The sequence below is a fragment of the Xiphophorus hellerii genome, chromosome 19 (genome assembly GCF_003331165.1).
Source record: "Xiphophorus hellerii strain 12219 chromosome 19, Xiphophorus_hellerii-4.1, whole genome shotgun sequence".
NCBI lineage: Eukaryota > Metazoa > Chordata > Actinopteri > Cyprinodontiformes > Poeciliidae > Xiphophorus > Xiphophorus hellerii.
This window is the reverse complement of record NC_045690.1, coordinates 5,607,936-5,630,630: the sequence shown is the minus strand read 5'-3', so window position 1 is coordinate 5,630,630 and position 22,695 is coordinate 5,607,936. Positions and strand designations below refer to the sequence as shown.

The 22,695-nt window shown below is 35.9% G+C and overlaps 1 protein-coding gene across 1 annotated transcript in view; it reads left to right on the top strand.

The window, feature by feature from the left end:
- The first annotated feature begins 11,297 nt into the window (after nt 1–11,297).
- The window catches only part of LOC116709374 (echinoderm microtubule-associated protein-like 1), a 68,292-nt gene continuing 56,894 nt past the window's right edge, over nt 11,298–22,695 (top strand). The window contains exon 1 of the mRNA XM_032547857.1: nt 11,298–11,447. Coding sequence (XP_032403748.1) covers nt 11,420–11,447 — 28 coding nt within the window. The 5' untranslated portion in view covers nt 11,298–11,419. The remainder of the gene's footprint in view (nt 11,448–22,695) is intronic.

Sequence of the window (22,695 nt, the reverse complement as noted above, 5' to 3'; positions counted from 1 at the left end):
ACTGCGGTTGGTCTCTGCAGGTTTTCCTTGTACTCCAGAAGTATCTCTTTCTTTGCCCGACTTCTTTTTAAACCTAAGCTACATGTGAGGGTCTAACAGCCGAGTTTGTTATGAAAGCTCCTTTTTGTTTAGATATTTTGTCACATTTCCTGCGTTGAAAGATGTAAAACACAGCAGCCATATGATTATGTTCATGTGTGGTACACTGACTTGCTCTGTTTTTTTTGAGCGTGTAATTGACAAGCTGGTCCTTTTTTTTTTCCTACTCTGGAAAGGCTCGGGAACGAGCGGGGGAGGAGAACGATTGTTGTTTTAACTCAGCTCCATACCCCTCCATTTCTGTTTTTTTAAGTTTCTAGTTTCACCCGACTTGTTTCCGTCAGGTTTTATTCATGACCTCCATCTGGAAATAATATCAGTTCATGAAAACAAGCCATCAGCAATTTTAGGGAAGAGTTGTGTGTGTGCATGTGCACTGAGGGGGGACATTAAGGCTTCCTCTGTGGGGTTTGGGCCTCGCAGACGAAACAGCGTCCCTCTCCTAAAACACTGCAAAAACACAAAATATAGGTGTAGCTTCTAGTGCAAATATTTTTAGTACACTTGAAAGAAAACAAAACTAGCTTACAAGTAACTTTTCAGCAAGATACAGAAACTTGTTTCTTAGAAATTAAATCAATCTGAAATAAACGTCTGCTTCTTCACTGCAAAAACACAAAATCTTACCAAGTATTTTTGCTTAGTTTCTAGTCCAAACATCTTAGTACACTTGAAATAACCAGTAAGTAGCTTTTCAGCAAGATGTAGGATAGATAATTCCTTAATATTGATGAAAAAGTACTAGATCTATTGACAGATTATTTCACTTATAACAAGACATTTTCCTATGTTGTAAGAGAAATAATCTGCTAAGTAATAGTAGCTAAAAAAAGGACACAGATTATTTCCTTATAACTAGAACTTTTCCAGTTTACAACAATCTCCTATATCTTGCTGAAAAGTTTCTTGCAAATTACTTTTGTCCTTTTTCATCTCTACTTATATTCGCATTACATACTAGACCAAAGATTTTGTGTTTTTGCAGCGTATTCATGTGGGCAGGATGACCTAGTCAAAGCACAGACCTAAATCCAACCGAAATTCTGTCAAGTCCTATAAAAATATACTTCTACAGTCTGACTGAGAATAAGCATAAAATCTAACTTTGAAATGCTAGACGTGATTCTACAAATTACACTGCAAAAACACAAAATCTTACCAAGTATTTTTGGTTTAGTTTCTAGTATAAATATCTTATTACACTTGAAATAAAACAAAACTAAAATAACAAATAACTTTTCAGATATAGGAAATTGTTATGATTCCATAATATGGATTTTTAAAAATATATAGTTTCACTCTGAGATTATTTCACTTATGACTAGAACTTTTTCACAAATATTAAGGAATTATTGCCTTACAAAAAGCAAAAAATATATTTTGCTAAAAAATCACTTGAAAGTTAGTTTTGTCTTATTCGTGTGTACTAAGATATTTGCACTTGAAACTAGACCAAATACTTGATATTTTGTGTTTTGCGGTGCAGAAAAGGATCATTTGGGTCCTGCTTTGCAAAAACACAAAGTCTATTTTGGTTTCGTTTCGACTGTAAATATCTTAGCATACTTAAACTTACAAATAACTTTTCAGCAAGATAAAGGAGCTTGTTTTAAGTGATTTGTTCCTCAATATCGATGAAAAAGTTTTAGTTCTACTGGCAGACTTTTTCGCTTATAACAAGGGAAAATGTTTTGCTCATAGTGAAATAATCTGCAATCAATATTAAGGGATCATTTACTTAAAACAAGCTCTTTTATCTTGCTGAAAAGTTACTTTTAAGTTAGTTTTGTCTTATTTCAAATGTACTGAGATATTTGCACTAGGAACTAGACCAAAAATACTTGGTAAGATTCTGTGTTTCTGCAGTGAGTCCTGCTGAAATGCAGTTATGCTCTATAAACTCTTTGATTCAAATGCAAAGTTAGTCATCAAATGCTGGAACATTCAGCTGCTGGGAGGAATTACGTGTCAGGCAGTTTCTTTGGCAAAACGTTTGACCTTGGCTCAGACTGAAAATATGCATTAACTCAGTGAAAGCCTGCATAGTTCCACAGGAAAGAAGATCTGGCTTGTGTTAGCGCTGCTCACAGGAGCGTACGCTGCTTGTGACGGGGGAGATAAAGCAGATATTCACTCCGCTCCAGGCTCACTGAAACACCTCTGTTATGGAAAACCTTTCTGGCTTTCCAGGGTCTGTGTCTGCCTGCCTGCCGACTTGGCCGGCTCACACAGGAGACATGCCGGTCACACCTGAGAGCCTCTGAAGAGCAGCCAGACATTTTGGCTACGTTCAAATCCGATTTTTTTGTTTTTGTTTTAATGCAACCTGTATCGTGTTTTCGTGATATTCTGAGCATCACAAATCAGATTTTATTTTTTTTCAAATGCGACTTGGATATCCGATATGTATCCGATCGTTTCTAATGGGACCTGAATCCTAACGGTCAGGTCCTGAACGTCATTGATACTCGACAGAAACGTCACTATTCTGCGTCCTGACATGCGTAAGCAGGAAGGAAAACAACAATGGCGGTAAGGAGGATTAAGTTGTTACTACGGTGGCTCCTGTCGGACAACAACTTTAAGATCGTAAGCTATACTACACCGTTAGCATCCACGTTTACGTACTCAAACACTGAGCAGTTCTCAGTGAGTGCGTCTTCTTCTTCTTCTTCTTCTGTTTTATAACGGTTGGCAAGCAACGTTTAGATATGTGCACTACCGCCATCTACTGGGATAGACTGTGGACTGGAATGCTAAATATATATTACAAAGATTGATAACAAAAAATTCGTCTGCTTAAGGTATCTTAGTAAAAAACAAATGGATCCAAAATATCTTGTATGTTTAACTGTAATTTATTGTTTTGTAGTCTACGTACTAATTTCCTTCTCTCAATGGAGTATTTGGAAAAGAACAAAACATGTCTCTTCTTAAAAACAAAAATCACATCTTCTTGTTTCCATTTTAAATAAAATACTATTTAACCCTGGATGACCAAAACGTAATCTGGATATACTGGTTTCCTCCTTTCAAATGGTACCAATATATCAATGTAACTATTTTTTGTCCGCTGCTCTTCTTCTTCTTCTTTTTTATGGCGGTTGGCAAAACACTGACCACGCTCTCTGTGTGACGTTATTGCGCCCTCTACTGCGCATGCGGGACACTTTCAGGTCGCTTGCAGTTCACATACAAGTCGCATATATTTGGAAGTGTGAACGGCCACGCCAAATCATAAAATAAAATAAAAAATCTTTGGGATTTGGGTGACTTCAGGCTGCAGTGTGAACGCAGCCTTGGTCGGCCCGTCCCTGGCACCGAGGCGTCTCCGGGTCCATCCAGCTGTCGGCCTGAGAGAACGTCTGTCTGCCTGGAGCCGATATGATCTCTTTCAGAGCCATAATGGCTTTAGCAGCCCCTGAAGGAGAAAGGAGGTGTGTGAGAGGAGAGCTTTCATTTCTGCATCGGGAGGTGTGGCTGGATCATGTTTTAAAAGCCTTGAAGTTAACCCCAGTCAAAAGGTTTATGCATGCCACGAAAGCCGCAGAGGAATCATGTACAGCGTCTCTCCTAGGTGTACACGCCCTTGTTAAAATGTCAGGTTTTTATGATAGAGGGAAAATGAGACTTTGATAAATCGGTTTAAAAAAATTTCACATACTTTGCGTAAGCTTCTTTATCACATTGTGATAGATAACATACAAATTCAATTCATTTTCTCAGCATTCACTCTTGTTTACCATCCACCAATTAAATTAAATCATCCTGAAATAAACCTCTGCTTCTTCACTGTAAAAACACAAACTCTTACAAAGTATTTTGGTCTAGTTTTTATTGAAAGCATCTTACTACACTAGAAATAAGACTAAACTAACACACGGGTAACTTTTTGCCAAGGTGTAGAAGCTTGTTTTAAGTAAATTATTCCTTTATATTGATGAAAAAGTATCAATTCCACTGGCAGATTATTTCACTTATAACAAGACATTTTCCCCATGTGGAACTACATCTTTCTAAAAATCAATATTAAGGAATTATTTACCTAAAACAAGCTTTGAAATCTTGCTGAAAAGTTTCTGCAAGTTAATTTTGTCTTATTTCATGTGTACTGGGATATTTGTACTGCACACTAGACCAAAATGCTTGGAAATTTGTGTTTTTACAGCATTTGAGTTGTCTGACCTTTTGCATCCTTTAGATGAACCCATTTGCTGAAATGTTGCAAAAGATCAAGGATTTATCATCAGCATAAAAAGCTATCAGTCAAGAGAAGAGTGTAAACTTTCACAGCATGGTTTACATACCTTTATGGTAATTGGACATTTCTCCAACATTATTGAAATGACAAGATGAAAACTCATCAGGGTGGCAGACAAGAAGCTGATTCAGGAATTTCCAACAAGGTCTGGTTCTGTTGTATATCTGACAACAGTCCCCTGTATTCTCCAAGCGAGGTCAAAGGTCAGGAGCCTTTTCAATTCAAAGAGCCAATTTTGCCCTCATTCCTACTAGTGATGCAAACACTTAACTGACTTTAGATTAATTCTTGATTAATGGTTTATTAGATTAAAATGAGTTTAAATTGATTTACTAGTAACGTTAGACCGTCTTTTAGTGTTGCAGTTTGGCCGCCACCCAGCAGAGGGCGCCGCTGGTCATCCTCAAGCGGAGCCGTTGATACACAAACAAAGATGGCGGCCGTAACAGAACGGTAAACCGAAACGCACCAAACGGAGTCCGGTGTGGGGTGAATAATGCTCTTTATACGCCTCTTTTTTAAATTTAGTCAAGTGAAAAAACATGAGTCTAGAATTAAATCTAACAGTAAATCTGCGGGTTTATATGACAAAGATATTATGTGGGTAAATATTGTCAAGTCAAAATGTGGGAGGCAGGAAAAAAAGCTAAAAAAATGAAAATCAAACGGTGTTTAAGAAAAGTTTATGTTTAAGAACAGAGTTGGGTAGTAGAGCAACCTTTTTTAAAAAATAGAATAACCTTTTATAAGTATTTTTATCTTTACTTGAGTAAATTTAATTTGAAGTATTTGTACTCTTATTTGAGTAAAATTTCACTGAATGAAGAACAAACATGTTTTAACTAAAAATTCACCAGACACAGACCTTCAGATTCTATTAAAGTTTCACATTAAAAAAAAAAAGTTATTTATATGATTTATAGTTTTTTCAAAACAAAAAACTTTATACTTTAGTGTGTCTGATGATGTAATATTGAAATATTAAATGATTGCTGCTTTGATTAGTTTACTCTTACTTGAGTAACTTCTTCTTGGATGGCTACTTTTTACTTTTACTTGAGTAAATATCTGTGGAAGTAGTGCTACTTTCACTCGAGTACATTTTTTAAAATTATCTCTGCAACATTTTATGACTTTTCTCTCAGAGTTATTAATGTTAAAAATGGGTCAGTCACTGTTTCCTGCTGTGGAATCCATTGGCTGAGACGTTTTGAGGTATTTCTCTTTTTGGTTATGAGATCCCCACATGTTGCTTTGCCCCCACACTCACTACATCACAGCAGCAGGCTGGGTAATTTTTCTTTTGAAGGCTCCTTCTCCCCCCCTCTTTTCTTCCTCAGCAGTCCATCCATCATACAGAACCTCCTCTCAGCCCCCGCAGCGCTCCCTCGCCATTTAAAAAAACGCTTTTTGGACCAAAACTTGCTTCGTAGTTTTACTTCTTTTTCTTCTTCGTCTTTGCATCTGGAGTTTCCCCCAAACTTTTGGCTGGTTGAGACCTGAGGGCAGGGCTGCTGAGGATCAGGAACTGGGGTTTCTCAGTGTGTGTGTGTGTGTGTGTGTGTGTGTGCGTGTGTGTGTGGGTGTTTCTGACTAACACCACTGTTCAAATCAAAGTGTCTGCCTTTTGTATCCGCGCTCTGGAATCCTTTCCGTCACACCTCGGCTGCTGCCTGAGGAAAACTTCCTCCTCCTACAGTTAATCCTCCTCCAGAACGGGCTCCACACAGGGGGAAAGAATTCAATTAATTAAAGGATTTCAGGAGTTTTAATCTGGTAGATTCAAAGTTTGTAAAGCCACATGAGTAATCAGTTCTCTTTATGTAAGTCTTGCACCAAAAGCTGGCATACTTTAGTCATTTTGGAGGAAATGAATGCAAGTAAAAAAATGTTTTTTGCTAAAATATAGAATTTTTAATCAAATGTGAACCATATCTATGCTCTCAATGCTAACCTGTTTGCATTTTTTATATCCTATCATTGTAATTTAATGTGAAAGACCAACACTAAGTTGTTGTGTTGGTCTTTCCCATTAAAAGACCAACACAACAACTGTTGTTGTTGGGCAGGTCACTTGGATTCACAATTGAATACAAGTATATTGAATATTCAATTGTGAAGTAGCAAGAAAATTATATATCATTCAAAACATTTTTTACAAATAAAAAACTGAATAGTGCAAAGGTTTTCACCCTCCTTTTTGCAACCAATTGCCTTCAGAGGCTTCCTGTTTACCTACCATTGACTCTCAATGCAAAAATAGCTGCTTTGTGGTTGAAATGTGACAAAATATGGAAAAGTTACGGGAGTATGAATACTTCTGCAAGCCAATATTTATAAGACTTAAAAGAAAACTGGTAAATGCAAACAAATTAACATTAAAATGTCAAATTTGTTTGCTAAAAATGTGTATATTTGTATTCATTTCTACCAAAATAAAGAAGGTATCACAGCTTTGCATGTACAGTTGAAACTAGAAGTTTGCATTAACTGTATAAAAAGACACATATGCATTTTATTTTTCACACCGTCTGATGTAAAATCAGAATAAAATTTTCCCGTTTTGGGTCAGTTAGGATCACCAAAAATTCTTCTGTTTGCTAAATGCCAGAATAACGAGAAAGATAATTTTTAAATGCAGTCAACAGATTATTATGTTTTGAAGCAATTTCAGACAATATCAAACAAACTTGATTAAAATGTTTATTTTATTTAGCATAAAAAAATCCTCATAAATTCACAATTAAATATGTTTTGGCTAAAATAAAACAGAATATTGTGATTAAATTGTAAATAAAGACATTATTAGTAGAGTGTAAATATCTGTAATGTGGATTCCTGCTCTGCGTTGCAGTGATTTAGCTTCCGCAGGTTGTGAAACCCGTAAAAAGCTGTGAACTGCAGCTCTTTTCCACAAGTCCTCAATTAGGACTTTGCCCACAGAGCCATAAAACCGTTAGTGGAATCATTCAGAGGTCGTTAGATTCAACACGATTAAGAGTTCATTAGTACCTGCAGACGCAGCTACTGTAGCAACTGGAGGATCATTACCATTAGCTGTTAAAGCCGCCAGCCACAGGCCGCTTTTCATCCACTCCACTTTGTTTCTCCACAAACAACGCAATAAAAATTTAAAGGAAAGCGTCGTCCTTCAGCCTCCCAGACTCTCCAAAGCAAATTAGAATACACTGCAGGCGTCTAAGTGGTAGATAAGGCTCAACAAACAAGTGTTTAATTAGCATAATTAGCTCTAAGGCACATAGGTGTTAGTAATTAATCCAATTGACACATTTCAAAACTAAATTTACATTCAAAATGCTTTAAAAAAGTTAGAAATCTGCCTATTTTAATTTTTTTCTTGATTTGTAAGGATTCAAAAATGACTAATCTGAATGTAATTTCAGATTAATACCACCAGTGTTCAGTATTATAAGTATGACAACACACAGTGACAACAATATTCACAAAAATACAGTTTTTAGAAATTAAAAGCAGAAAACTAAGCGTGTTAAATGATCCAAAAGGCATAAATATAATTTTATATAGACACTGCATATACTGAATAATTATTTTCATTAAAAATAGTTGGCACTTTTTCATCAATGTTAAGGAATTATTGACCTAAAACAAGCTGCTATGTGTAGCTGTAAAGTTACTTCTAAGCTGGTTTTGTCTTATTTTAATTGTACAAAGATATTTGACCTAGAAACTAGACAAAAATAGAAAAACATAAAAGATTTTGTGTTTTTGCAGTGTATTCACATGATCAAAAATATGTTCACAGCGACTCAACATTCAGTCTGACTGACCATTAGCATTAGCATTAGGAGAAAATGTAACTTAAAGTAGCTTAAGGTGGTTCTACAAAACTTTACTAGGTATTTTTGTCTAATTTCTATTGCAAATGTCTTAGTACACATAAAATAAGACAAAACTAAATCACAAGTAACAAGATAAAGGAGCTTGTTTTAAGTACATAATTACATAATATTGGTTTAAAAATGTATAGTTTCACTGGCAGACTATTTCACTTGTAACTAGAACTTTTTCATCAAATAAAGTTCTAGGAATTTACTTAAGCAATTCCTTCCTTTAAGTAAGGAATTGCTTACTTAAAACAAACTCCTACATCTTGCTGAAAAGTTACTGGTAAGTTAATTTTTATCTTATTTCAACATGTATTAATGTAATAGCTTGTTTTAAGTAAATAATCTCTTAATATTGATGAAAAAGTATGAGTTCCTGATAACTTTCAAGCAACTTTTCAGCAAGCGATAGGAGCTTGTTTTAAGTCAATAATTCATTAGTAATGATGAAAAGTTACAAGTTTCATTGGCATATTATATAAGTGAAATAACCTAACATTTAAACTCATAATGTTCCATCAATATCAAGGATTAATTGACTTATAAAATGTCCCATATCTTCCTGAAAAGTTACTTGTAAGTTAGTTTTGTCTTATTTCATGTGTGCTAAGGTTTTTGCAATAGAAACTAGACCAAAACCGCTTGGTAAGATTTTGTGTTTTTGCAGTGTATTAACAGAAAGTGAAAAATACATTGAAGTTTCTTGACCATAAATGAAAGAACACTAATGGAAACACAGTAACTAACAGAACCCTCGGTATAATTAACGACGATCTGGGAACCGGACTGGACCGAGTCACCCAAACTTATTGCACGTGATCAAAGGCCGCGAATTAGGTGCAGTGTTTCCTAATTCTTTCTGTTTGCAGGAGCTCATGGGGTCAAGAGGTCAGGACGGGGTGAAGGCTGTGTTTGAGAAAGCGTCTCTCCGGCTCTTGTTTGCCAAACATCAAAGTTGGTGTGAAGACTGCGAGCTCGGAGGGTGGAGGGGCTCCTGGCAGGTCCGCAGGAAAGATAACAGACCCGACACGTAACCCCCCGTGTTCCTCCAAAATCCCCTGATAACCCGTCTTCCCCCCGGCCGCTAAGTCCCAATCTCCATGACTCCGGGTTCTGCCGGACAAGCCCAGCGTCTGACCCCACTTAATCACATGCTGAACCTTTCCCTCGTGATAATCCTCGCTGCCAACTGACAGGAAGGGTCAGCTGAGTAAAGCCGGCGAGTAATTCAGAAAGTTCAACTGAAGCGCTCAGTTTTTCCCTTTGTTCGCTCAAGTGGGCCAGTAATCTGTGACCACTTTCCTTTGTGTCAAATTTGGGAAAGAAGACTTTAACCAAACTGAACTCTGTTTTTTGGAGGGGGTTTTTTCTGTTTGTCTGCTTCCTGTCGCTCATGAACATTCGCTCCGATCCGTTTATTTGTCTGAAATTATCTCTCTTGGCAGCGGAGTCACTTGACCCTGGAATCTGATCGTTATCCAGGAGGAACAACAGATTTCATGGGACGTGACGCAGCAAGAGCTCAACGAGACACTGCTGCCCTCTAGGGGGAAACCAAGGTACTACAACCAAAACTAAACCGGTTTGGAAAAACCAGTAAACTAATGGATTTGATTATATACTGCTCAAAAAAATAAAGGGAACACTTTAAGTGTTAAACACCTGTTTAAGTGTTCCCTTTATTTTTTTGAGCAGTGTATATGAAGACACTTATACAAAAAATTAAAAACAATGCTTTTACCCTGTCATTAAAAACTGGGTGTTCGTTTTTCAAAGTCATGTTTTTACCATGTTATTCATGACAGAGTTCTAAACTAGATATTTAGTTTGCAAACTAAATATTTAGCTTTCAACTTAAATGTTTAATTAGGAAGATTTAATTTTAAACTAAATATTTAATTTGTAAACTAAATAGTTAAGTCTGAGCTAAATATTTAGTTTTCAAATTAAATATTTAGCTCAGAATTAAATATTTATTTTGTTAAAATAAACCAAATGTTTAGTTGCAAATTAAATATTTATGTTCCAAACTAAACATTTTCAAACTTAATATTTACTTTCCAAATTAATTATTTTGCAAAGAAGATAAATATTTAGCTCCAAATTAAAATAGTATTATGCTAAATATTTAGTTCCAAACTACATAGATATTTTCCAAACTAAATATTTAATTTTCAAACTAAACATTGATTTTCCAAATTATTTACCAAGCAAACTGAATATTTAGCTCCAAATTAAGTATTTATTTTGCCAGCTAAATATTTAGTTCTGAACTAGTTATTCTCCAAACTAAACATTTAATTTTCAAACTAAATATTTACTTTCCAAATAATTTTTTGGGCAAGATAAATATTTAGGTCCAAACTAAACATTTATGTTCCTAACTAAATATTTCATTTTCAAACTAGATATTTATTTCCCAAATTAATTATTTAGCAAGCAAGCTAAACATCTAGCTTTCTAACATTTGAGTTGCTAACTAAATATTTAATTTGAAAGCTAAACATTTAGTTTAATAAATTAGATATTTAGTTTAGATAAATTCAGATATTTATCAATGTATGAATAATATGATGAAAATATGACTTTGAAAAAATGAATTAATGCAATTTTTTCTATCAATGACAGGCTAAATAAACCTAAATAGAGCTGTTGATGTTTTACTGTGTAACTGTAAACTGCTCATAAAGATTCTCATTGCGATCAAGTTTAATTAGTAATATGAATCCGCAGGCAAAAGAAAAATCTGATTACAGTAAAAAGTTTTAATCCTAATAGTATCCTAATAGATTAAATAAACTGTTAGCTAACCAAACAATTCAGAATTTTCAACAAAGTCTCATGCTTTACTGCTGTTTGTGTGTTTTTGTGTTGAATTTTGACTAAGACAGCCTGTGAAATCTTATCTTGGGGGGTCGGTCACATCTCAGGGAAACAGTACCCCAAGGGAGGGCTGCTAGTTACAAATTTAGTGTCCAATGGAGCAGAGTGCAGCGGCTGACTGACGTATGTTCTGGCCACTGCTCAGATTGTTCGTAGAGGGTCAGACTGGAGGAGGATAATCTGGCAGAAAGTGCGCAGAGAGACAGAGTCTGTCAGCCAAGACTAAACAGAAGTTTCTTTGAGTCTTAAAGGAAGAAAAGAAAAGAAGCAGAAGACGAGAGACAATCCCTTCATCCTTCTGTCTGCAAGCATGTCCGACTGTGAGGGACCACCCATGGGTAAGAGGAGCCGAAATGATTATTCTTTGGTGGTGAACCCATGTTTAAGAGAGACGTTTGAAGCAAACACTGGGCATGCATGTGTGTAAATTGTTTGGATTTGTGTTTCTGCATTGTGTGGGTGTGTGTGTGTGTGTGTGTGGGTGTGTGTGTGTGTGTGTGTGTGTGTGTGTATTTTTAATGGAGGAGGGGACTTTGTTGGTCCATCCTGTTTTAGTCTCCACTGGGGACGCCTCACCCAACAAGGCGTCTGTTCAGTCAAAGGCCTTATATGGAAACCTGAAGCAGCTTTCTTTGGAATGATGCACGATGACCTCGGCTGATAAAAACTTATTAAAAATCTTTTAGGGTTTTTTCCCCTGGTGGAACATGCAGAGGAATTAAGGGTGAATGTCCAGGTGTCTCATTTTGAGCGCATTAACGGGTTTGTGTGTGGTAAAACATTAAAGCTGCAGTTTGTAATGTTTATGGGTTTTTTTTTTTTACTGAAACTGTCACTATGTCATGAAAAATTCAAGCTCCTCTGCCTTCCCTCAGTGATATCTAGAAACAACCAATCAGAGCCAGAAGGCGGGTCTAGGCGCTGTCAATCACCTCTGTGATCCTGATATATTTAATTCATTAAATATTAGTACACTGCAAAAAACCACAAAATCTTAGCTCAGGGAAGAGGTGGACGAGATCAATCTTCACAGATTATCTGTCTCACGACATGGTGACAGTTTAACAAATACTTAAAAAACTTTTTTTTAAATAAAAGTTACATACTGAATCTTTAAGTGTGAGCTTGAGAGAGAAAAATAAGCCTTTCTAATGTCTGGAAGTCTCACCAACAGCAACAGTCACGTATAAGCTTCTTCTCTCTCTCTCCATCACTCACTGATGCCTCAGCCTTTTTTCCCTTCATCTTCTACCTCTACGGATGATTCCCTCTCCAGTAAATATGATCCTTTGATGTAGTTGGCCACACACGCATTCCTGTAATTGAGTCTGCTGCATGACTTGTTATCATCTGACCGTCCCGCCTTATCGGATACTACGATTTCCTGATGCATTTGCCAGGAAATTACATCAAGGCTGATAAAATCTAAACTGCTGAAACAGCCAGACATCTGTCCTGCTTATTGTATTCATCTGCTTGGAAGCCCTTCAAGTTTATGAAATAAACATATGATATTAGCTTCACTTCAAAAACACAAAATCTTACCAAGTATTTTTGGTCTAGTTTCTAATGCAAATATCTTAAAGCACTTGAAATAAGACAAAACTAAATTATAAGCAACTTTTCAGCAAGATATAAGAGCTTGTTTTAAATCAATAATTCCTTGATATTGATGAAAAAGTGCGACTAGTTCCATTGCCAGATTATTTATCTTACAACATGGGAAAAATGTCTTGTTACAAATTAAGTAATCTGCCAGTGTAACTAGTATTTTTTTCATCAAAATTAAGAAATTATTGACTTAACACAAGCTCATTCATCTTGTTTAAAGGTTATCTGTAAGTTGGTTTTTGTCTTATTTCAAGTCTTTTGAGATATTTGCTGTAGAAATGAGACAAAAATTACTCAGCAAGATTTTGTGTTTTTGCAGTGTTGAAGACTACAAGGTCGTTTTTACATCTCAGTGTGTTTTTATGCCATTGTCAACTAGAGGAATTTGAGGTTAGATGGCGTCTGTCTTGTCAACAGTTCAAACAGCATATATATACCATTACCATGTTTACAGTTTTTATTCTCAGTTGTGTTTGACTTCGTAGCTTTGATGTATGACATGAAGAAATATGCATGAAAGGAGGAAAACTGCCAAGGAGTGATGAATGTTACACACAGGATACCAAAGTTGGGCATTATCGTCTAACACAATGACCAACCAAAAATAAAGCACAGTGGATTCTAGTATTTGTTGGGGGTAGTAACTAAAATGGCCTAAAAATAACTTAAATCTGGTTATAATGGCCTATTTTAACAGTTCAAACACCAAATATGCCCTAAAGCAGCAGGATGTGACTTCTGTTAAAAATACTTCTTTTACGTATTTGTTGAAACTGCCCGTGTAGTATAAGACAGATAATCTTTCTCCCAGGGCTAACTATAAACAAATAATCATAGGCAGGAGACGGATTTTAGCACCATCAATCATAATCTCCCCACTAGCTCTCTGGTAAACAGCAGCTAGCCTAGCCTGCTGTTAATGCTAGCGCTAGCTAGCATAGCCGCTGATGACGGCTGTCAAACAATTTTCCTGTAACGTAATAACTCATAACGAACTGTCATAACATGGTGACAGTTTTAACAAATGTCTGTAAGAAAAACACTCTTTATAAAAGTTACATATTGCAGTTTTGCTATGGATTAAAACACAATGAAAACCGTTTTAGCACAACTAGAGAAGCTAGCATCTACATTCAGCCTTATTGTACCTTCATCTATAGAATGTACAATTAGCCGATAGCATGTTTAGTAGCATCGCGTCTTGTTTCAGCTTACCAAACTCGCTTTATTTTTTAATATTTTGGATATGCTCTACCAAAATAGTAATAAAACGAGCCTATTCTAAGTTTAAGAATAGAATGCTACAAATCCAAGAAGACCAGCAAATAAAGCTGATTCAGACGAATGTTTTGCAGCTGTTTAAAATAAGATTTTCAGTGATAAATGTACATATTTTTTTTAAAATTGAAAATATTTGTTACAACACAAAATATTTTTATTTTATTAGCCATGTTTTTAATCTCATACCAAGAAGGGCAACAAATACAGCAACTTCTAATTCCAGATATTTCATTAAACTTGGCAAAATACAACATTATTACAGGCAGCAACATTTAAATAATTCGACCCAAAAAGCTTTCCTTTATTAAAGGAGACCAATTTCTGTACCCACTATGATTTGTTATTTTGATCTATGTTTCATCATATTATAAAATTTTTCTGCATATATAAATACTGCAGAAAAATTAACATTAAAAGTTTTTCATTTTTACAAGACAAAAATACATCTATGGGCCCTTTGTACTTTCAACTTGTCGATGTTTTCCCCTACTTCAAAAGGTTTAAACTCCAGAAACTGGTTTTAGAAAAAGAAAAAAAAAAGGTTCCTGCAGCACAGCTAATTTCCCACAGGGGGCAGTATTGTCATGTTTTCCATCTCCAGGGCAAAATGATTGAAACACACAGAAACAGAAAGGTGTGATGTAATGTAAGGGCAAAAGATGAAAACAGTCTAGAGCAGGGGTGTCCAAAGTCGGTCCTCGAGGGCCGGCATCCTGCATATTTTAGTTCTCTCCCTGGTGGTACCAGCAACCTTTTCAGCATGTCAATGTTCTTCTTAGGCCTTCTAACGAGCCATCATTTGATCCAGGTGCGTTAAACCAGGGAGAGAACTAAAACATGCAGGATGCCGGCCCTCCAGGACCGACTTTGGGCACCCCTGGTCTAGAGGGTCGAAACTACAGGATGAACGAGTGAAAGCAGCATGAAACGAAGGGTAAGGAGGGTGAAGAAGTGAGAAAAGACAGCAGCTCTGCTTCATCTTGATTTTGATTTAAAGGGGAGATATTATGCAAAATTTACATACTGCATATTTTTGAACTTCCATTTGGTTCTTAATTGCTTCTAAAAACCAAACTGAGCCAGAAGAAACACCTAGCTGTTTTATGGCTATAAGTTAATGTTTTTTGGTTTGTGGAAATTGAGCTGTTTCTAAAACCTTCTGAACGCAACATTAAAAATCAGCAGGCACTTCCCCGTTACCTAGCAACCCAAATGGAGCTCCAGCACATTTGGTCAGCTGGTTTTACCACTGCATGCGCTGTACAATGGCTGCTGGAAAAGGAAAAGAATGTTTTGTTGTTGACTTGCCATCCGGAAACCACTTGCTGCATTCCTGTTGGTTGTGCAAGAGGCTCCACTTTTGCTTTTCAAATATGTACAGTTGTATTACTGTGCGTCTGTTTGAAGTCATTTTTATGAACGTAAATGTTGAGTTTGGGGGCGTGGCCAGCAGCAGGTTCCTTGGATTTAAAGTGACAAGACGCCCTACAACAGCTCAAAATGAGTCTAAAATCTCATTATCTAAGAATGATTTTATTAAAAAATGTATTAAAATGTTTTGTATAAACCTATCCCAGTCTGTTCAAGGAAGCTTAATAGGTCACCTTTAAAGATAAATCAATGGAAGCAGAAGAGTTTTTCAGACTACACGTGTTTGAAATCTTTTCTGTGTGAAAACAAACGTTTGTTCAGAAACGGAGGTGATGATGTTATCCCTAAACATGCTAACCATGTTGTTCTGGATCAGAACAGGCCCATTGTCCTGCAGTGGGACTGAATGGGTTTATATTTCATGCACAGGTTTGTAGATAATCATATTTGCAACATGTGTTGGATGTTGGAGGAGTCTGGGGGAAGGGCGTCCAAACATGACGCCACATCAGATGTGATTAAACCTGAGAGAAGCAGCAGCAACACAGAGTCCATTCCCACTTCAGCGTTTTATAGCAGCTCTCTGTTATAGATTAATTCATAACAATCAACCTGACTTGCTGTCTTTTGCTGTTTTCTGGTGTTTTCTATAAAACACAGCAGTAGTTTTATTGAGTTTCATGATCTGCTGAATTATTGCCATCCTGGTCCACTTGTGCATCATTAACATATAGATTAGAAGAGGAGGAATCGCTGGTTTATAGCCACTCGTCTCCACTTCATCAGTAGGAAGTTTGAAACTTCCTACTGCGCCACCAGAGGCTCAGACAAAGCAATAAAGTCCAAAAAATATCATCTGATATGGAGTAACGGCGTTATGAACCGAATGAAGCAACAGATTCTCACTCCACCTGCTTCTCTTTTATCACTGTTTTATACATGCATACATACACTGCAAAAACACAACATTTTACCAAGTATTTTTGGTCTAATTTTAGTGCAAATATCTCTGTCCACTTGACATAAGTTAAAACTAACTTCTCATCAATAAATAGGAGGTTTTTTAAGTCAACAGTTTCTTCAATTTTGATGGAAATGTTATAAATGAAAGTGGAATTAGTACTTTTTAATTCAATATTAAGGAATTATTGACTTAAAAATACTAAAATTTATTGCTGGAAAGTTCCTTTTAAGTTAGTTGTATCTTATTTCAGGTGTACAGAGATATTTATACTAAAATTAGACCAAAATTATTTGGTAAGATTTTTGTTTTTGCAGCGTGTTTGCTTAAATTATGTTAATTCTGGCATTCCACTGTAAATTAGCTCTTTAAAATAATTTATTTGTTCAATTAATCTATTCTTGGGGGGGACTGTTAAAATTATTTATACCCTTCCTGCCTGCGATGAGAGTACAAAGGTTTTCTCCAGCAGATTAAAATGTCAACATTTGAGAAATGTTTTCCAGTGTATTAATGAAGTAAAACTGACATTAAAGAAGTTATGTTAAATTAAAGTCATGGTTTTAGCACTAACTTTTATTTTGTGTTTTTCCCCCAAAAATATAGATGTACTTCCTGGTTTCACAGATTTAAAAACTGCTGCTAAAATCAGTTAGGAGTTTACAAACAATATTTGAAACTACAATTAGCAGGTTTTTTCCCACCAGGCTAAGCATTGTTTATTTATTTTATTTTGTTTTTTTATATATATATTTGCCTTTTTTAAGACTTTATAGTTGGTGTTTAGGTATTAATCTTCCAATAACACATAATTAACCAGTGATAGTTTCAAATTTATTTGTCAACTTGAAACATTTTATTCTCAGACATTAAGATGTTTACGCCTTGTTTTCAGCAGAACTTCAGGATCCAAATCTTTTTTGGATTGCTCTATAATGCTCATCAGAGGAACTGCCTTCCTAAAGAGTAAACCAGGGTTACTGAGCCAGAGCGCGGTGGGGATAAATGAGGAGCATCCACAGATATTAGCTGCATCATTTTAAGAGCAGGACTGGTGACCCAGTTTCCTCTGACTCATAACATCATCACTTGGCAGAGCTGCAGCGTGTGTGGCCCACAGTCTGCAGCTGCTGCTTTTTCCTCTGCAGCACCACAAAAAAATCACTGCATTTATAGCTTCATGAAGGGATTAAAGCAAGTAAGTAAAGAATAAAACGTCCTGGGTTTGAATTCAGAATCTTTATGGTTGAGTTTCAGCTTTTGTCTGATTCAGTCGCAGATTTTCTCTCTCTGCCTGAAACTGGGTCACATTTCCCCCATAAAATACAGCAACGGTTTGTAGTAAAACACTTTGGGTCCTGCTGATCTGCAGCGGGACGCCAGCCATCGCTGACGGTTTCTGTTGGTGATAATGCATAAATCACAGGGTTTGGGTTTTTATTCTGTTGTAAAGTACAATCTGATCTGGTTCATTTTTATCTATTAGTATTCTGATTTACTCAGACTAGGGGTTTTAGAAAATGTCCAGATCTGATTTTAATCTGTTTTCTTGCTTTCTTTACAATATTTTTTAATAAACTGCAGAAAATGTTTTCAAAAAGTGGCTTTTATTTCATTCTTAAATGAGATGAACGACAGTTTTAGTGCCAAGTTATGAGAATTTTTTTGTTAATTTCAAGTATATGTTTGTAATATTAGCAGAATAAAAATGCAACATCTTAAAATTACAAGATAAATGTTTTCAATGTGAAAAATTTGAGTCCTCGCGATCTGTTGTGACCAGCTCAGTCCATGTCATTCTTTTTACAAAATAGAAAAATTTGTTTTTCAGTCATTTTAAATCCTGCTTCTGGTAATAAAAATGTGGATTTGTTAAAGATGAAATATTTCCTTATCTATAAAATTGATGTCACAGCATAACTTCACAAGGTACTCAACGTTCATAATTTAAATTTATTATTTTTCATGTTATTTATTTTACAAAATCTTATTTTTAGTTGTAGAGTTGACCTAAATTCAAAGCAAGATGGCCGCTCTTATTGGTCTGCTAACATGACTGAACATCTCAAAAAGTTTCATTCAGATGGAGCTTTGGATAAAAAATCTGTGCTGTTAAATTTGAATGTCAAAATCTTTTACTGTAAACATCTACCCAAAATTCATATTTTGCAGTTTTTTTATGCTTCCATTAAGACTTACTACTGCTAATAACAGCCGAAGGGCTTGAAAAAGAAACCCACCAGCTGTTTTATGTCAACTAGTTTTCGGCGTCTGGAAAATTATCAGCGGTGACTGCCTTGTTACCTAGCAGTGGCAGCAGAGCTCCAGCATGTTTGGTCAGCTGGTTCTACCGCTGGAAAAGAAAAAATGTTTTGTTGTTGACGTGCTGTCCAGAAACCATTTGCTGCATTGTTGTTGGTTGTGCAGGAGGCTCCACTTCTGCTTTTCAAAGATGTAAGGTTGTATAATTTCGCATCTTTTTGTAGCCATTTTCACGCGCGAGCGTAAACGTTGAGTTGGGGGCGTGGCCAGCAGCAGTTTATTTGGATTTAAAGTGACAGAGACACTAAAACAACTCAAAACAGGCTGAACTGGGCAGGAAAAAATTTATTATTTATGTAGCCCATAGACCTATCCGAACCTGTTCAAGGAAGAATGATGGGTCACCTTTAATTGTCTTTTTGTAATTTCTCAGTTTGACCTTTACACAAAGAGAAATTAAATTTGACTTAAGTGTTTGGCAATAAGATTATTTTCTGTCCCAGAAGGATCAGCAGTTCCTCTTTTAGGAGTACTACTCAATTTAAATAACGCCTTACTTCAAAATATACATGTCAGGTTTAAGTATTAAAGTCCTTTCTGCTCTATGAGGTTTTATCTACTTTTATTTTACTACTTTTGGCAGATTCTGTTTGTGATCACACTTGTTTGCGCTCTGTCACAAGCAGGTTGAAACGTCTATTAAACCTTATAAATTTTAGCTGGCAGCTGTTCAATTCCTCTTTAACTAGTTAAAAATGTTTATCAAAGAGTGTCTATCCAGCTTGTTAATGTAAACGATTTCAGTGTTTCAGAGTTTAAAAGCCTGATTTGGAGCCCAGGTTGGATGAATTCATGGTGTAAAAGAACAAAGCAGACAAATAAGCAGGACAGGAACACAGATGGTGGCTGGATCACACCGAGGATTTGACCCATTCCCCCCTCTGCTCTGGATTTGATTGTTCATAATCCCGACCCACCAACAGCCCAACTGATCATCTGCTGACGAAACAAATGTCAGCAGTTTCTTCTCTCTTTATAAAAAGAGAGATGTCTGGTGTGGCTGAATGTGACCTTCTGGAGCTGCAGCTGTAAACCAGCAGGGAGTTTTAGAAACAAAACAAGGTCAGTGGAAGCTGAAACTATGAAAACAATTACATTTATTGTGATTGTAGCTGATCTACCGACACAAAGTTGTGCATAATTGCGAAATCGAGAAAATAGTTTGCAACATTTTGTGTGGTGTAAACCTGAAAAGTGTGGCATGCATTTACTTTTAGCCCCACCACTTAACGCAACGCTCCACTCTAATAAACTTTGATGGAAAAATGTAAAAATGTTGATTTTTATTAGAATTTAATTGGAGTCAGAGGTCACAAACAACACCGTGAGAAATGAACAGCATAAAATATTTTCATGCAGTAAGGCATTCTCATAGAGAATAGACAAAAAAAATTCACAAATCAGTAGTCTGACTTACAAAAATGTCCACATATTCTGTATAATCTTTAAGAACACGTGAATAACAGAAACTTGAAATTTTTTTACAAAAAAACATCCCACTTCTGTAGGGAACATAAAATATAAATTTAATACCCAATTAGTCACATTAACTCAAATAAAAACATATTCCTTTAGCAAGAGCTGAAAAATTTCACGTCAGGTTTCTCCAGATCTCTACCAAGAGCTGCGTTTTAGCTGAACATGTCCTTGAACGATTTGACGTTTTGAAAATAAATTTGCTTTATGGAAACATAAATATCCCCCCCCAAAAAGGAAAAAAATAAACTCTTGGTTTTTCTGGCCATATCAAAATTGGATTATTTTGCAAAACTGCAATAAAAACCCTTTTCACATCAGACAAGTTTGCAAAGAAGACAACAGGAAGTGGTAGAAGGATGATGATGTGGTGGGTTTTTAAATTACTTATTAATTACTTTATTGGAAACACGGCAATTGCGAAATTGTGTTTCTCCAACATTAGTGGAATGTAGATAAAAGTTTTGCCCACATTGTAATGCAGCTTTAGACTGAGAAAAAGAAAACATGCTGCCCTCTGCAGAGTGTGGCGTGTAACTGAAAATGTTGATCTAACCCAAACATTAAATTAAACATTGGTTCCATCCATCTCATTCTGTTTTAAGATGCAGAATCTTTACATCTTCATCTTAAAAAAGCAGTTTATAATAAACACAAATTATTTAAATTTTAAAACTATAAAATTAACTTAAACTGTAGTTGTGTATTCATAATTCAACCACGGCGCTAGCATCATCTCAGTCATGAGAGGAGACGCCGGCTTCTTAGTCAGGCATTGGAGCAACAAGCCGTTTATATTTAGGAGCGGCTACTTATGCAACGTTTTGGGGAAACTATCGGCGGCCATTTTACAGAATAGCTGTTGATTCAATATGTTTGAATGACACAAAACCTTTTATGAACTGTGTGGTGCTGTGAGAGCTCTGGTGGAGCTAGCTAGACATTGTCCAAAACAAAAACAAACTGTCATCTTCCTACCGTTTCCTGTTGTTTTCTTCAGCGTTTCTGCCAGTAGTAACATCCTGCTGTTGATCACATGACTCGTATGATTAAAAAAAAAAAAAGTGTTTCCGTTGCAGTTTTGCAAAATAAATATATTTCAATACGGCTGAAAAACCACCTCATCCTAAAGCTAAAACAGTTTATCAAAGACATTTATGTTCGTAATTTCAGTTTGTGCAATTTTACGGTTAATAGAAACTCAGTTATTGATGCCAGTCCCATTCATATGTAGACTTGTTAGTCCAAACTCAAACCTTTTCCAGGTTTTCTTCTGGTATCGTCCCGTATTTCGCTCCATCACCTTCCCATCAACTCTGGCATGATTTTATTTAAGAGTATCAGAGTTCGAGGGGTTTAATACAAAGAGATGCCACATTTGTAAGATATTCTTTTTAAAATGTTTTCTTCTCATTATTAATTTCTTATTTTTTGTCTGAAATGCTTAAAAACGATAGAAAACAACATGCAGGGAACCTCATGATGAGCTTTTAATGACCAGTGGGTAATGTGGTGCAGGGGGCCGGGGCCGGTTCTCCGTCTGCCCCCTGCTGAGACTCAGGCGGGGCTCTGGGCCCCATGTGGGGACTGGTTTAAGGGATTGTGCTCCGCTCATATGAGCACTGGGGAAAAAAAGAGAGGCAGACACAAACAAAAGCCAGACCTGTCCCTAATCTGGATACCAAATCAGCTCCACAATGAGATTTACAAAAATCTGAACCCCCTTCAGACAAAACAGCACAAGGCTCAAGAAATCCAGGATGAAGGACAAACGATGCACAGAGCTCGAAATTCCTACTTTATCTGCAGAAAACCTCAGAATTCAACGCTTTAGCACATCTTAGAGCTGATAGATGAAAAAAAGCTTGGTGGATTTTTGCATAACTTTTAGTTAAAAACTGTCTGTGACCAAGCAGCACTGCAAAAACACAAAATCTCACCAAGTATCTTTGGTCTAGTTTGTTGGACAAATATCTCATTATGCTTGAAATAAGACAGAAGTAACTTTTCAGCAAGAAATATGATCATGTTGTAAGTAAATAATTCTTGAATATTGATGGAAAATACGCTTACTTCACTTATAACAACATATTTTCCATTTTATGGAAAAACATAAACAAGTTATTTCACTTGTTTATCAATATTAAGGAAGTAATTACTTTAAACAAGCTCGTATCTTTTTGAAAAACTACTTATTGGTTAGTTTTGTTTTATTTCAAGTGTAATAAGATATTTGCACCAGAAGTTAGACCATAAATATTTGGTAAGATTTTGTGCTTTTGCAGTGAAAAATGAACTTTGCATAATAGGTTCCCTTTAACAACACATTTTCCCCATGTTATAAGTGAAACAATCTGCAGGTGGAACTGGTACTTTCTGATCAATATTAAGGAATTATTGATTCTAAATGATTAATTAATTTAAGTTTATTTGATAGGGATAGACAAACTGAACAAAACAGCAGTCCCATGTTTAAATAATAATTTCCTATTTGTTGTGTATGGTGTGTCTTTGTTGTTGTTTTTTTTGACTGTTGAATAAATTAATCCTTTATCTGAAGCTGA